This window comes from Apteryx mantelli, chromosome Z (genome assembly GCF_036417845.1).
Source record: "Apteryx mantelli isolate bAptMan1 chromosome Z, bAptMan1.hap1, whole genome shotgun sequence".
NCBI classification, from domain to species: Eukaryota; Metazoa; Chordata; class Aves; order Apterygiformes; family Apterygidae; genus Apteryx; species Apteryx mantelli.
In genome coordinates, this window is record NC_090020.1 from 28888837 (window position 1) to 28903265 (window position 14429).

Sequence of the window (14429 nt, forward strand, 5' to 3'; positions counted from 1 at the left end):
TAAACTTCTTAATGTAATTCTAGTATTTGCAAAATGCATTTATAAAATACATGCGACTGCTGTCTGTCTTACAAAAGCACACATCTTTTTCTGTACCTAATTTAGATACCCCGACTTCTTACCTCATTGTCACATTCTGCCAAGACTTGATCATATTCACTTAATGCAACTAAGAAAATGATGGAAGTTACACTTTCAAAACAATGAATCCACTTTCTTCTTTCAGACCTTTGGCCACCTACATCCACCATCCTGTTAAACATAAATACAGTCAGCATTTTAATTGTTTTCATAAGATGCTTTAAATATAACAAATTGCCTTATAATAGCTTGCCTACTTGAGATGTTTGAACCATGAAAAATATATCTTAACTTTATATGTTATGTTCAATATTCAAACGTGACTGACTTGAAGTGCCACAACTTCCACTGTGGTTTAGTGTACATACATAAAGCATATATGCCATCTTGAGGCACAATAATGCTGGTTCTTTCTGTGTTGCTGAAAGTTTTAGCAAAGGCAGATTTAAATATGTTCAGTTTGGTTCCCTGCATACTCCAAAATTAAAAACAAACACAAAAATCACCTGTGTAGTCACATTTACATACTCACTACTAAAAACAATCAAAATGCTCAAAAGTATCGTAATTCCATATTAACCTCCTAAAATTTTGCAGAGAATTTCTACACATATTTTCACATTTTATCCAGGTTAAAATGTTTCCTAGAACATGTCCAAGAAAAAAAAACAAAAGTCACAGTTATACTGCTTCGACAGTGTGTTTTCACAGTGGATTCTGTGTCTTAACTGCAGATAATTTCATGACAAAATGGCTAGTTTGGTGGAAGAACATCTCTAATGATGCTAGTGAGAATTCTGCAAGGGAATTCAAAAATATGCTTTCCCTTATAAAAATCAGAAAGCCCAACTGTTACAGTAGTTTGTCCAATACCAGATAAGGTACTTTTAAGGTGCTTTATATGATTTTTTTTCAACTTTAGGAGCACACTTGTGTTCTTCTCGATCCCACTGAATATCAGATCTTTATGCATTATATGGTAGGAGGTATCTGCTGTCACAAACTTTTTTTTTTTTCTTCTTCCCCTCCTCCTTCCCTCTATGTTTCCATCTCCCTTCCCTGTCTTTATCTAACTGCAAGTCGTCAGTTCATGGGAGAGGCTTTATCAGGTCTGCGGCCTCTCTTCCAAAGGGCTGCAGCAGTAACTGTTGGCTCAAAATGGAATTAAATTATCTTCTCATATAGGAACTCATACATTATTTCAAATACCTTCACTCTTCACCCCCCACTTGCATTTTTAATTAAACTAGCTGTTCAGAATACACAGTAATTGGACTGCTTGGACTCAGAAAGGTTTTTGTTCATGTAAATTCAGTAAATCTCGACCAGAAAGTTTTGAAACACCTGGCACGTTACTGTATTAAATTTGGAGGCTGACAGCACATACAAAAAGCTTTAAGAATCTTACAAGTGAAGTTCCAACAATTACTTTCCTAATACAGTTGTATATGAAGTCATCTGACGCTCAGTCTTACCTAAATATAATATTTTCTAAATCAAAAGGATACTCGATAATTCCTGTAGTTGGCACTCTGACTCTAAGAACATCTTGCTGAGTTGGCACAAACGAGGGCATAGCAATACGATCAATGTCGGTAAGATAACTGAAAAGTTAAATATATAACAGAAACAAGATTAATGAAATGTCATAAATTAATCATACAGCTTCAAACACAAGGTACCACTGTCAGCAATCACACTAGTGTTCCCACAAAAGTAGCTGGACAGGAATCCAGTTGTGCATGGACTAGAGTAATTGTTGCTGGCATAAAACAGTATGTTCCAACCTGATTAATACCAGTCAAAAGAGATGCTGCCTGAATACTCTGTAGACAAATCAGCCCCTACCCAAAATGATGAAATTATTTAATTTTGTATAAGCTTTGCTCTATCACTGCAAAATAAACATCGGAATTGAGATTTGAACAGAAAATATAAATCTTAATCCTAGCCATAATATTTTTCAACAGAACTATCCTCTGTAATTTCATTTGTGATGCTTATAGCACACAAAAATGTGAAAGTTTGCTGGACAAAATTCAGAAAAGTAACTAATGGAAAGCACTGCAAATGTGGATGCTTCAACATTACACATTTCTATATAAAACATAATACATTTAGCTTTCCCTCTGCTCGCATAGTCATTCTTAATTTTAGCCTCCTCAGTTTCACTTGTGCTTTTCATAGTTAGAATTAAAATCTAGGATGACAGTCTTGTGCCTAAATAAAGGAGCAGTGCATGCTGCAAGTCAGACACACAGAACTGATGCCTGATATTCCTGTCTGCAATCTCTCTTCTCACCACTAGAAGGCAACAGTGGAACAACCCAAAGTGTAAAAATATGTTTCAAATCGTAAGAGGTGTTGTAGCACAAACCTTCCTTTATTTAAGCAAAACCTTTTTAGGCAAAAGAGGAAGAGCATCAATGTATTCTCCCCTTTCTGCTCAATCATCCCTCAGATTTGGACACCAAAATCAAAAATACTCGAAGAAACATACCGCTTATCCATTCAGAAAAGATTTCTCTTACAAATAATAAGAAAATTCCTCCTCTCCAACAATTACAATTGAGGTCTGAATAACAATTTGCTATATTAATAGTAAAAGAAAGATGTACTCAAATTTAAAATAAAAATAATTTTCAACTGTGGCTTATTTCATAGAAAGTGAGGCTAGAATAGATGATTAAGTGGCATCCTTCTGCTCCAAGGCAGGATTAGTTAGAAATAAAACAGACAAACATCTGTCAAGAATGATCAGGTTGAAGACCCAGGAACAGATTGTAAGTGTAACCATAAATGCCTAATCTAAATCTTCCTTGCTGAAATTTAAACCTGTTACGTCTCAACTCATCTTTTGCAGACACAGGAAAGTAATTTTCTGTTCTCTCTAAAGCAATCTTTTTCACAATTGAAATTCAGGGAAAGCTGGGGGAGGGGCATATCATCTTCATTCTTATTTATATCCTAAACTTTTCACATAACTATGAACTGTCTGACCTGCCTGCTTGTTGTCAATGTATTTTGTACAGCTGTTCTTCATGATTTTCCCCAAGAGAAACTTAGTTATGTACCAGCTGTATTGACCTCAGAACTGGGAGGGCTAATGGTTTGAGTATGTTCAGAAAGCCAAAAATTAGTTTATTACTCTGGCTTAAAAGTATGTTGTTTTTCTCAGGCCAACACAGGTATCGATAATAAAATTGGAGCGAATCTACCTCTTCAGTAACTTTTGTGAAGTCTGAATTGCCCTTATAATTAGACAGTGTACTTACTACTTCGCAGAGTCCGAGAGCTGGTATTCCCTCCGTCTGTCATAGCACTCTTGAATTCCTGGGTCTTCCCAGAGCTTCTTGATTGCTTCAACTTGTTTTCTTTCCAGCACTGTCACTTTATCCACTTCCACTTCTCCGATCATCTGAGCATTATCCTAATCAATTAAATGATTACATTATTGTGAAAAAGGTTTGCTAACAGTCAGCATGCAGAACACACTTTCTATTATAATCACTCCCACATATAAGGTTAAGCATCAAAAAGAAAGCTAGGGAGAACACAAGTGATTGTAATCCTTGAATGCATTTAATTTTTTAAGTCAAATGATACTGAATACTTTAACCAAGTTAGTCTTGCTTACTGTTACCCTGATGTGATTTTTTTTTTCCCAGAAAGGGGAGCTCTGCACAGTGAAGGAAGAGCTCTAAAATTATCATTTTTAAACTCGCTGTATTTTAATCCCAATTCATAACAGTAGTAATTTTTCTAAATGTCTATTACAGCTACTTTAGCTTCTGGTTTGTTCTGAAACAAAGTTTGTGGAGACAACAAATTTCTACAAGGTGTCTTCTATTTAATGCCTGTCTCATTGAGATACAGCCAAGGTACTCTATGGAAGAAAATAATTTTCTTCGCTCTTTGCTGGTAGGTCTCCAAGAGCTACCACAAAGACAAATATATGTTTTGCTGTTAAGAAGGGAAACAAAGGAATCTATCATCTCCTCTACAATTATTCAGCTGGGTATATACTGACATTTCAGAATACCTTTTGAACTCTGGAAAAGTATTGCTCCAAAATGCATTTAATTTTGAAATAAATTAATTTATTTAGTGTTTGGAATATAACAGATTGTTTACTATGAATCTAGTTTGCTAATGCTTTTGCCAGTACATTGCTAGATATCATCTAGACTTGAATTTACATCATCTTTAAAAGCAAAGTAAGGTTTCTTCCCTTCCTCATATTTTAGCTTGACAAGCAACAAACAGTAAGGTTGCATACAGTAAGGTTTCTGTTTTGGATCTGGGTTCCTAACTAGAAAAATCTTGAATACTGGTAGACTTGTATTTCTACTAGTTCAAAATGAGAGGGACATTAGATAGAAAACAGGACCCTTAAAGCCTCCGTTATCTTCAATTATCATGGAGAACCACAAAACTATGTAACATAGAGCCAAATAACTCAAAAGCGACTTCTCCATGCTTAGTTCAAATTCATTTTAAATATTGTAAGTCTATAAAACGTTCTGAAAATACTTTCTCCTGAGTTTTCATATTAAGATTTACAATACTGTCATAATGCCTAGGCAAATTTTCTCTGATTAGATTTATCTTTAATTTTACAACTATTCTGTTACATAAAATTAGAAGATCTATGCATATAATAAAAATAGTACCTAAAAACTTTTAACATAACCACTATAATTACATTCTTACACTGTGAATAGTTAATCAATCCACAATAGTTTAAAACACAATATGCTATAAATACTGTTGTTAGTATTTCTTTCTGCTCCTTTGCAGACATGTGATAGTCCATAATAATTTTTACCTTAAACAGTGTAACCATGTTAACAAGACAGGTAATATTGTTGATTGAATAGATTTTGCTATTCCTTAATTATTACATCAAATACTCAGGACTGATCTAGAACAATAGGGGACGAGCTCAACCTGTGACTTGTATCTGACTGAGGCATTGGATATAAGGCAAGATACTACAGACCTGGCATTCTAGCAATAGCTTGTGCCCATGTTTCCAATCTTATCTGTTGAAATACAAGTGCAAAATAATACAGATTAAAAATAACTCTTCCTTCACTTTGCTCAAGTCACAGAACAGACAATCTTTTCCAGAGCTTTATCAGAAAGCTTCTCTTAGTGTGATTTTTAACATCCAGTATTAAAAGAAGGTTGTGGAAAACACCATTTAAATGATGATATCTTTAGGAGGAATAAAGACTAACTTCTTGTATTGTTGTGTTAGCACACAGCAGAGAAATTCATTTAAGAGATCTTTGCAGTATTTTTTTTTTACCTAAAATAAACATTATTGTTTACATAATTACATTGAAATTCTTCAACATTTTAAAGATTTCAATAAAGACTGCTCAATTTACAATGGTTTTTGATAAGGGATTTTTTTGCACATATAGATGAAAACCTGATACAACAGTGGCAAATTGTTCTACTTAGAATTTTTCAAAATTATTTTTTTGTTAACTTTAAGATGAAAGCCATCTGGGGGAGAAGGGAGAGATCCTTCTTTCATGGAGGGAACTACTTGACCTGCCCATCAGAAAAGCATTTTGACCGGGGCTTCATTCCATACACAAACTTTGCACGTGTCTAAGAGGGCTTCACATAGCTGCAGCTGCAAAACCAACCCTGGTTTATGTTCCTTATGAAAAGAAATACTTAAAAATTGTCTACATCTGCAAACCTCAGACATCTTACCTGGTCAAGTGCCTCTGTGAATCCTTTTGGGGAAAATAATTCAGGTTAATTTTTCATTTCATAGCATTTAATAAATAGCGCTCAACATTGACAATGCGTCCCTCTCTTTTAATTCAAAGAAAAAAAATTCTTCAAAATCAACTAATCAATCAAATGAAAAATTACTTACAGCACTATGTGATTTTAGCATCATTCTACTGGCATGTATTCTTCATCCTCAGTAAGCAAGTCCATTACTATTAAAAAATGTCTCTGGTATGGATTGCAGGCAGATAATATGACACAAAAGCTAGATACAGAAAACTTGAGGTTCCTTAAAACACAGTCATGAGGATAAATGAGTAATCTTAGGAGACAATGACATGCTATAATCCAGCCATGAACTGACAGAAAAGGGGATTAGACTCGAAATACACGCTAAGGGCCTTAGAAGCAGCAGAAAGTCCTTCAAACACAGCAATGAGAGAGTCCTGTAGCTTCTGTACTGGGTCACCTTGGCATTTCTAACTAAACGGTGGGGGCACGGTGGGGGGGAAGGGATAACAACTTAGCACTAATAGCAAATATTCCTCATAAGTAACAACCACAGCCACGCAAGTTATTTCAGCCTCTGACTACTGTAATGATTGAAGCAAATTATTTTTCTACACAACTGTGCTAAAGGGAACTGGATGGCTGGTTGTACATCTAGTTTTAAGTAGCTTTGACTGTCAAACATTTATACTGTTATAGTTTATTTGCAGATATTCTGTTTTATTCAAAGTCAACACAAATATTTGTTGCAACTGAACTGAAAATCTGCAAGTCCCAGCAAAATTAAGTAAACCCCACAAATTCTCTAAATGCAGCTCTTTCAGTGGATAATAAGAAACAGTTCTGATAATCAGGACTTTTTTTTTTTTTTTTAATTCTTGCATCTACTGTACTGAAGGATTTTTGATGATTTTTGTTGTTACTGGTTACAGCCCTTTAAGTCCAATAAAACGCATTGCCTTTTTTTTTCTCTCTGGTTAAACACTGTAAAAGGTAATGGAATCATGCTACGTTACACAAGGCTTATGGAGTTTGTATTATTCTTCTGCAGAATCCCATGACAAGGAGTTCTAGAAAAGGGTTATGAAATCTTGTCAACACTTAGTAATAATCTAGGTTTACATTTCAACAAGTATATTTTGATATTGCCAACAACATACCATGAAAGTAGTTTAAATATCATGAAACTTCATAATGGGTTTTTGGCATGAAGCGGTCCTGAGTGTTTCAAATGGACAGGGTCATGTTTTAAAACTTTCCACTGCAACTTTAAGTGCACTAGAAATTTAATTTTCATTTCTCTCAAAGCAAGAGTGGAAGTTGATGCAATTCTCACATGCCACTAAGAAGTTAGACCAAGAACCATCATGAAAATATATAGTATTGTAATACAAGAGTAGTAGGTGCTTTAGAGAAAGAACAGAAAGGACTTATTAATGTGAGAAGAAAACAAAACGAAAAATATCTACAATCATTACAGACCAAACCAAGGAACAAAGAAGGGGAAATGCAAACCAGCACAAGCACATGTTAACAATGTTAGTTATTGGCACAGAATTTTTTTTTAATGAAATACAAGCAACAAATAAGTTCCAGAATTCACTCTTAATTAAAATATGTATAGCACATTATGCTCTCTTTAAACATGGTAAAAGGAGGAACAGCAGAAGCAGCATTAAAAGTGCTGTAAGATTTTACCTTCAATATCCCTATTGTGAAGCTACATTATTTCAGGGTGAATTATTTTTTTTTAAGCAGATCTCTGCTTTTAGATGGTATGGTGCAGATAGAGAAAAAATACAGGTGACAAAACAAAGGTAACTTAATTTTGAGTACAACAGAAGTATAAGAGTATACTAGTCCTATTTAAAAAAAAACAAAAACAAACCTCTGTGATCCTGAAAAGAAAAAGGATCATGTATAACAAAGCGGAAAAAGTATTTGGCAAATACATTCAAAACATGTATTTAAGCTGCTTAAAATATTAAAAATCTATTAGCCTTTTAAAAATCTATTATACTGGTCTACAGTGGAAATGAAACTGAATCCTGCAATTAAAGGCTAACAGACAATGTACCACAAGGGATACTTTAGGATTCAATCATCAATTTGTTTTCATCCAAAAGGTATATTAGAGAGAAATAAAATAATCAGGAGGGTTCTTGAATATTCCTTTTCTTTCACTTCACACAGTAATACCACTGGGTAAAAGCAGCTTTCTCATCTTTTGCAGAACTGCCAAGAAACTGTCACAATGAATGTATGTAATACTAAATTCAGCTTTTAGTAAGGACAAATCTTTGCCGGACAAGAAATGGATAATACCGCAAATGACAACTGTCACATTTTAAATGGAGGAATACATTTTATCTCCAACTGTTACATGTGAAGCATAGCACTGATTATTTCAGCAAAGCTGTGTTTGGAGGATCTGAATCTCAACACTTGGAAAAAATGTTTCATTTGATCCTTTGCAGCTATGATGTCCTATCTCTAGGGAAACTGAATGTTAAATCTAACGCAAGAAAATGTCTTTATGTATTACTTACTGAAGCACTTCGTATTTACAAGGCCTGAATTTATTTACATTTATTTACACTTTATTTATTTTATTTATTTACTTCTTCACTCATAACCTAGATTATTACTCCTTTAAATAGCTTTCGATGAAGAGCAGTCTGCTTTGGAGCCATAACTACGGAAAGTGTTTCCTGTTTCCTAAACACCTACTGGTAAAGGCAGGAATTATTCATTAAAAAAGTACTGTGAGAACAAATGAAGTCCCTATTTTAATAAGCATTTGCATCTTAATGCCCTTTGCACCTACAATCATACCTCAGATCCCGATTCATTTGCCTGGGCAAAACAAACTATTAAATGCTCTGTAAAAGTAATACTTGCAAGCTTCACCAGGTTCTAACAAGAAAACCCAAGTAGGGGTGTAATTTGATTCAATAAACAATATTTATCAACAGATATTTAGGTACAACAGGAGATTGAAATTAGCATGCCCTGTGAATAGGAAGTTTGTGTCCATTGATAAACAGCAGATTTTGTATCTCGTTTCATGTTTACTTTTACAGAGCCACTGAAATACAGATTATCCCTCACTAAAGAATATATAGAAATATGCAATTAAGTACTTGTCTCCTCTTCATACTATTGTTAAGCCTGTAAATTGAACTCTTTTCCAGTATAATTTATTTTGAAAGTCCTCACGTTTTACTAAAACCATGTTTGCATTCATTTTCATTGCATTTTTTAAAACAGTCCCATCAGATAATTTGACATATTGAATAGGGTGTGTTTAGTCTTTAAAGAAAGAAAATGAGAATGCATAAAATGGAAAAGAAAAAAACCTAAGATTTTATAATTCAGTACAACTGGGATGGGAGGCTGCTGTTCCCAGGCCATATATAGTTTCAGTAGAAGTCGTTAACAAGTAACATTTTAAGTTTTACTATTAAAGTTATGCAAAGTGTTTTGGGGGGTTTTGGGGGGTTTTTTTTTTTTGGTTAAAAAATTCTTTGGAATGGAACCAAATAGAAACCCAAATGCTTAATGTAATCAACCTCAGTACTAGCAAGGCTGCTGTACACCAGGTTTTGCTGAATGACAAGCAGTGCAAAATACAGCTCCTCAGATTTTTATCCAAGCCTGGTATCTTTCTATCTCAACTTCTAATTTTGTAGCAATTACTTGGATGAATGCACTGACGGACCTGTCAAATTAGCTACACAGTCACCTATGATTGCTTTATCTAACTGGGTGAAAGATGAACCAAGTATGAACAAACCAGCTTAAAATTAAGGAAGATGAAGCTCACAGAAATGACTGTGCTGTACATAAAATGTATACACTGCTGCTCTTACCAATATCACTTTATGACCCTCAGAGGGAAAAAGAAGGTAAGTACTCTCAGGTAAGACTGAGAGTACATTAGGGTTTGTTTCAGTTTTTAAGTGAAAGAACATTATAAAAGAGGAAAATTAAGAGAGCTGAAAAGATCAGGGGACTTTGAGACTCAAACATTTAGAGTTAGGACATTATATTCTTAAGATAACTAAATTTTGCTTGTTTTGCATTTTCTCATTTTTCAGCTTTAATAGCGCATTGCTTTATGCATATCAAAAGGCACCTTGCCATAGTATGGATAACTGGATAAGAACTGTAAGCTCAACTGAGTACATTTTTGCAAATTAAAAATAGTGAGCTGATATCATCTTGGTCCTGCACCAGCCACAAACCATTTAGCATAAGTCTTGATTATGTCTTTCCTCCTGAGCCTATTCGGTCTGCACTTATAGGCTGGAGTAAGCTTGTGCTGTCAATTTTGCATCATTGTTATTACCAGCCCATCTCCCATCTGTGGTAACAGTGGCAATGGTAAAGACTGCACCAGCTAGCACTAAGCAAAGCCACGGCCAAGCAACACAGCAGTAAAAGTACCAGCACAAACTGCCACCTAAAGCTCAATTAGCAATGGGAAATCTTTGGCAAAGAGCTGTCTGGAAACAAGTCAGATTTTATAAAGCTTAATGGATTATCTTTGAAAGGATAAGAGAAACACAAGATGTTTGTTTCCATCTTCACAAAATGAAACAATTTACAGTTAATCTTTAAGTATATTTGCCTTTTGTTAGGTTAAAATATGTGTTTAAGTGTGTAAATGTTACAGTCTACTTCTTCAAACACAAAAGGAAGAGTTGTTTCTGCAGGAGTACATACATATAGACTAAAACATAAATGTACATACAGAAATACACAAGTACGTGTGTATCTCATTTGTGACTTCGAAATCTCAGATTTCCAACACTTCAAGTTCAGTTTCCAGGGGGAAGGGAGAGGGAAAAAGAATCAGTTTAACATCTGCAGATACAATCAAGTGACATTTTGTATTTCTTTCTTAGCTGGTTCATTTTTCTACTCTACAGTAGACAGAGACCATTGTTTGGCACACTGTAAAAAAATTTGGGTCACAGCTTGATTTAATGATATCCATTCGAAATGGTGGTTTTAATCTTTTATGCTTTTTTGTTTTCTTTTCTTTCCTAAGTACCCATTGCCATCAGACAGGGATGGTTTTAGAGAATTGTGTTCAAGAGTGAGATGTATACTCTTTGCCTTACTTACTTACCATAGTATGTTTAAAAAGAGGGGGGATTGTCCCTCTTATTATAGCAGTCAGTAGAAAGCATATATTGACATGGAAGAGAAGTATTACACTTTTTAACTTTCTTTTGAAGGAAGAAGAGGCTAGACAGCTAGAAGAGTGCTCCTCTCCTGAAGAATTAAAATGTCTCCCATAAAGCAGAATTTTCTAATGGTCTGTTAATCCAAGTAGAGTTCTTTATACACATTATTGATGTGTATAAACTGTGATAACCTATCATCTTTGTAGAAAATGTACGCAGTGCTAAAGTCTTCAGTCCTGTTAGAGACAGAGCATGACTGCAGGCTTGCAAATGGAACATTGTTTCCTGTTAATGTAAATGATCATTGAAATCTTATTTGTAAGATTAAGCACAAACTTCACTTTCAACCTTCAAGTAATGCTATCAAGTTCAAAGTTAAGAACATATGTAAGTTTTCACCAGGCTGACACACAGCTAGCATGCCAAGTTTCTGTTTCTTAATAAAAACAAAAATGGGGGGGGGGGGAGGGAAGTTGCTAAGTTCCTTTGAAAAGTCTTCTTTCCTATTCCTTTACAGTATTTATCTCATAAATAGAAATAGACTCTTAAAGATAAATAAGGACAAGCTCCATATCCTGAAGGCTTTGAGATTCACCACCAGCACTCACAGGAGGAAACAGAAGATGGTAGTTGCTGGTGACTCCCTTCTGAAGGCATCTGTCCCCCTGCCACCAGGCTCCAGGCATCACCAGTAACTGAAAGGCTCCAATGGAGCATCTGCCCATGCCTCTTCTCTGTGTGGACGCTAACAAGTTTCCTGGAAATTTCTTTTGAACACAAAGATGGCAACAGGAAATTCTGCAAACAATGATCTGGGACTTGAACTGAATCACAAACTGAACATGAATTAGAAATACCATTTTGCAAGAAAACAAAAACACAGAACGCTCAGATGTATGAACAGGCAGAAGTGCACATTACAGCACATTTAGCACGACAAAGCTGGGACATACTACTTTTGGTTCTCAGTGCACACTTCAGGAATGAGGTGGACTATCAGACTGTCCAAAGGACAAAATTAAATTTGCAATTAATACTTAGGAAACATGGCCTGACAGATAAAATGGAGAGTTGAGCTATTTAAATGAAATATGAGAAGAGACAACAATCATCCCCCCCCACCCCCCCACCCCCCCAAAAAAGAAAGGTAAAGATGCTGCTACTGTACAAGAGAAGGGGAAAAATCCATTCTCTCTGGCCATAGTGGATAGGACAAAATGGTAATGATAAGCCGTGGAAGAGACTGTGTGAATGTTAAGAGATTGTGTTAAACAATTTGCATTACTGGAGATCTTTAAGAACAGGTTACACAAGTCTCTGTCAAGAATTGTATCAAAATGGTTGATGCTGGTATGGAGTAGTGGGGAGATAGATCAATGAGGCTCTCTCTAACTAAGGAAAAAACAATCTGCTTCTTTCTGGAGACAGTTTTTATATTATTATTTTTAATGGAATATCAGCTAGTAATAGTCTTTCCTAGACCATTCATAGTTTTAAGATCTGATATTTTATGATCCATCTAGGGTAGAAGTTACAGTATTCCACTGTTTCTTTAATGTGTGACAACTGGAATTTGAGAGGTCAAGAATTTGCCTTTTTTGTGTCATGTCTTTGGACTGCAACACCAATATTCCTGGAAGCAAGCTAAGGCTACACAGGGAAGAATAAAACCTTTACAGAGGCAAGACTATTAAAATAGGTACAAGTAAATATATACCTAAAACAACATGCATCTTAGTTTGGCTTTGTTTCTTAGTTTTAAAGCACTAAACAATGGTAAGCTTCTAGTCATCTTTCTAGGAAGTAAAAACAAGAAAAATCACACTACATCCTGGCCATGTGGATATGTTCCCCTGTGATTATTAATCATACTTTTCTGAGGTCAGATATATCATCAGTTGTCTGGTCTCTTTGTGCACAATTTCTTGTTTTTGGTGCCTACTGTGAAACTCATATCTCTATACTGACAATTTTGGGGAACTTTCCTGACATTACGAGGAGTCATGGAAACAAAACTTTCCATTTGCCATGCTAAGAGCAAGAACAATGAATTATTCTCAATTCTTTCCTCTTGTTCAATGTATGTATTTAACATAAGTATTGGCAATATGCTAGCAACAGGAATCTTGATACAAAAAAGGATTTGGTTTGAAAAGGGGCCTAGACTGACTAAAACTACCTTCTAACTGGAAGCAATGCTCTCAAAGCAAGCCAGGACCAGTTCTCAGGTAAGGCTGTATCAAAACAAGTACTTCATTTAAAAAAGAAATCCTGGTAATACTTTGAAGTTGATAACATAGAAAATAATTCTAGTAACCGATTTGACTGCATGATATTGAAGCACATGGTTGGAAGTGTGTTCCTGAGCATCCAGAGACACCTACATAGTACAGGATATATTGAAATGCATTTGAGAAATTCCATCCCTGTTTTCTGAGGGGAGGACAGCGTTAAGAATTTCTCAGAAGCATTACACTAGGACGGTGGGGTCTATGTTTATGCTCTTTATTAAGAGATCAGCACATTTTTGCTAACCTAAAACAACTGGCACTCACAATAAATCACAGAATTTGAAATATACTAGGGAAAGGTTTTTTTCTTCTTTTAAACACCATGCTCAGATCTCAGTTTTTTTCCTCTCACAGAGTCAAGACAGAATGGTTTATCATATTCACTTAAGCCTGACTTCCTACCACAGATAACAATAGTAATCATTTTATTGCTCATACATAATTTTGGCTTGAGATGTCAGATCTTTATATACACTATCTCTCTTTATGTAAACACTTAAAGTGACAGAAGTGCCATTAGTGAGGTCAAAGCTGTTCAGTTTGCTCTTTCATTCTAGTACAGATTTCTCTAGCTGCACCTTTCTATTGGCTGTTTGAAAACAAAGTCTGTTGCTCCTTTCAGGTGCCTCCAAAACACAAGCTGGTCACCTCTGAGCTTCTCTATAGTGAACACAACTGACTGCATTTCCTCAGTCAGTATACTAATATGGTATATTTTATATCCTCAGATCAATCTCTTTTGAACTTCGGGGTTAACAGCAAAACTGAAAGCAAGTCTTCAGTAGTAGTAGCACCATGACTATTTAGCAAGATACTACTTTCTCTCTGCTCCTCAGCTCCCCTGATTACACGTCCAACGGTGAGGTTCTTTCTCTTGCATACGATATACAGAAAAACCCATATTTAACCAATTATCTGATCTGATCCCTAATTCTTTTTTGAAACATAGATCGATATTCTTTATTCTTAAAAACAGTCTATCATATTTGCCAAAGCTGAAATATTTATAAAATGGGCTTACTCAATTTGTTTTATCTTATTCAATGTAACCTCATTACTTATAACCCCAGAAATCTGAACACTTGCCAGAAAAGAT

The 14429-nt window shown here is 35.1% G+C and overlaps 1 protein-coding gene across 1 annotated transcript in view; it reads right to left on the minus strand.

The window, feature by feature from the left end:
- GNA14 (G protein subunit alpha 14) overlaps nucleotides 1-14429 on the minus strand; it is an 87800-nt gene that overhangs the window by 3977 nt on the left and 69394 nt on the right. The window contains exons 3-5 of the mRNA XM_067316159.1: nucleotides 3357-3511; nucleotides 1557-1685; nucleotides 123-252 (exon numbers count right to left, since the gene is read on the minus strand). Of these exons, the coding sequence (XP_067172260.1) occupies nucleotides 123-252; nucleotides 1557-1685; nucleotides 3357-3511 (414 nt within the window). The remainder of the gene's footprint in view (nucleotides 1-122; nucleotides 253-1556; nucleotides 1686-3356; nucleotides 3512-14429) is intronic.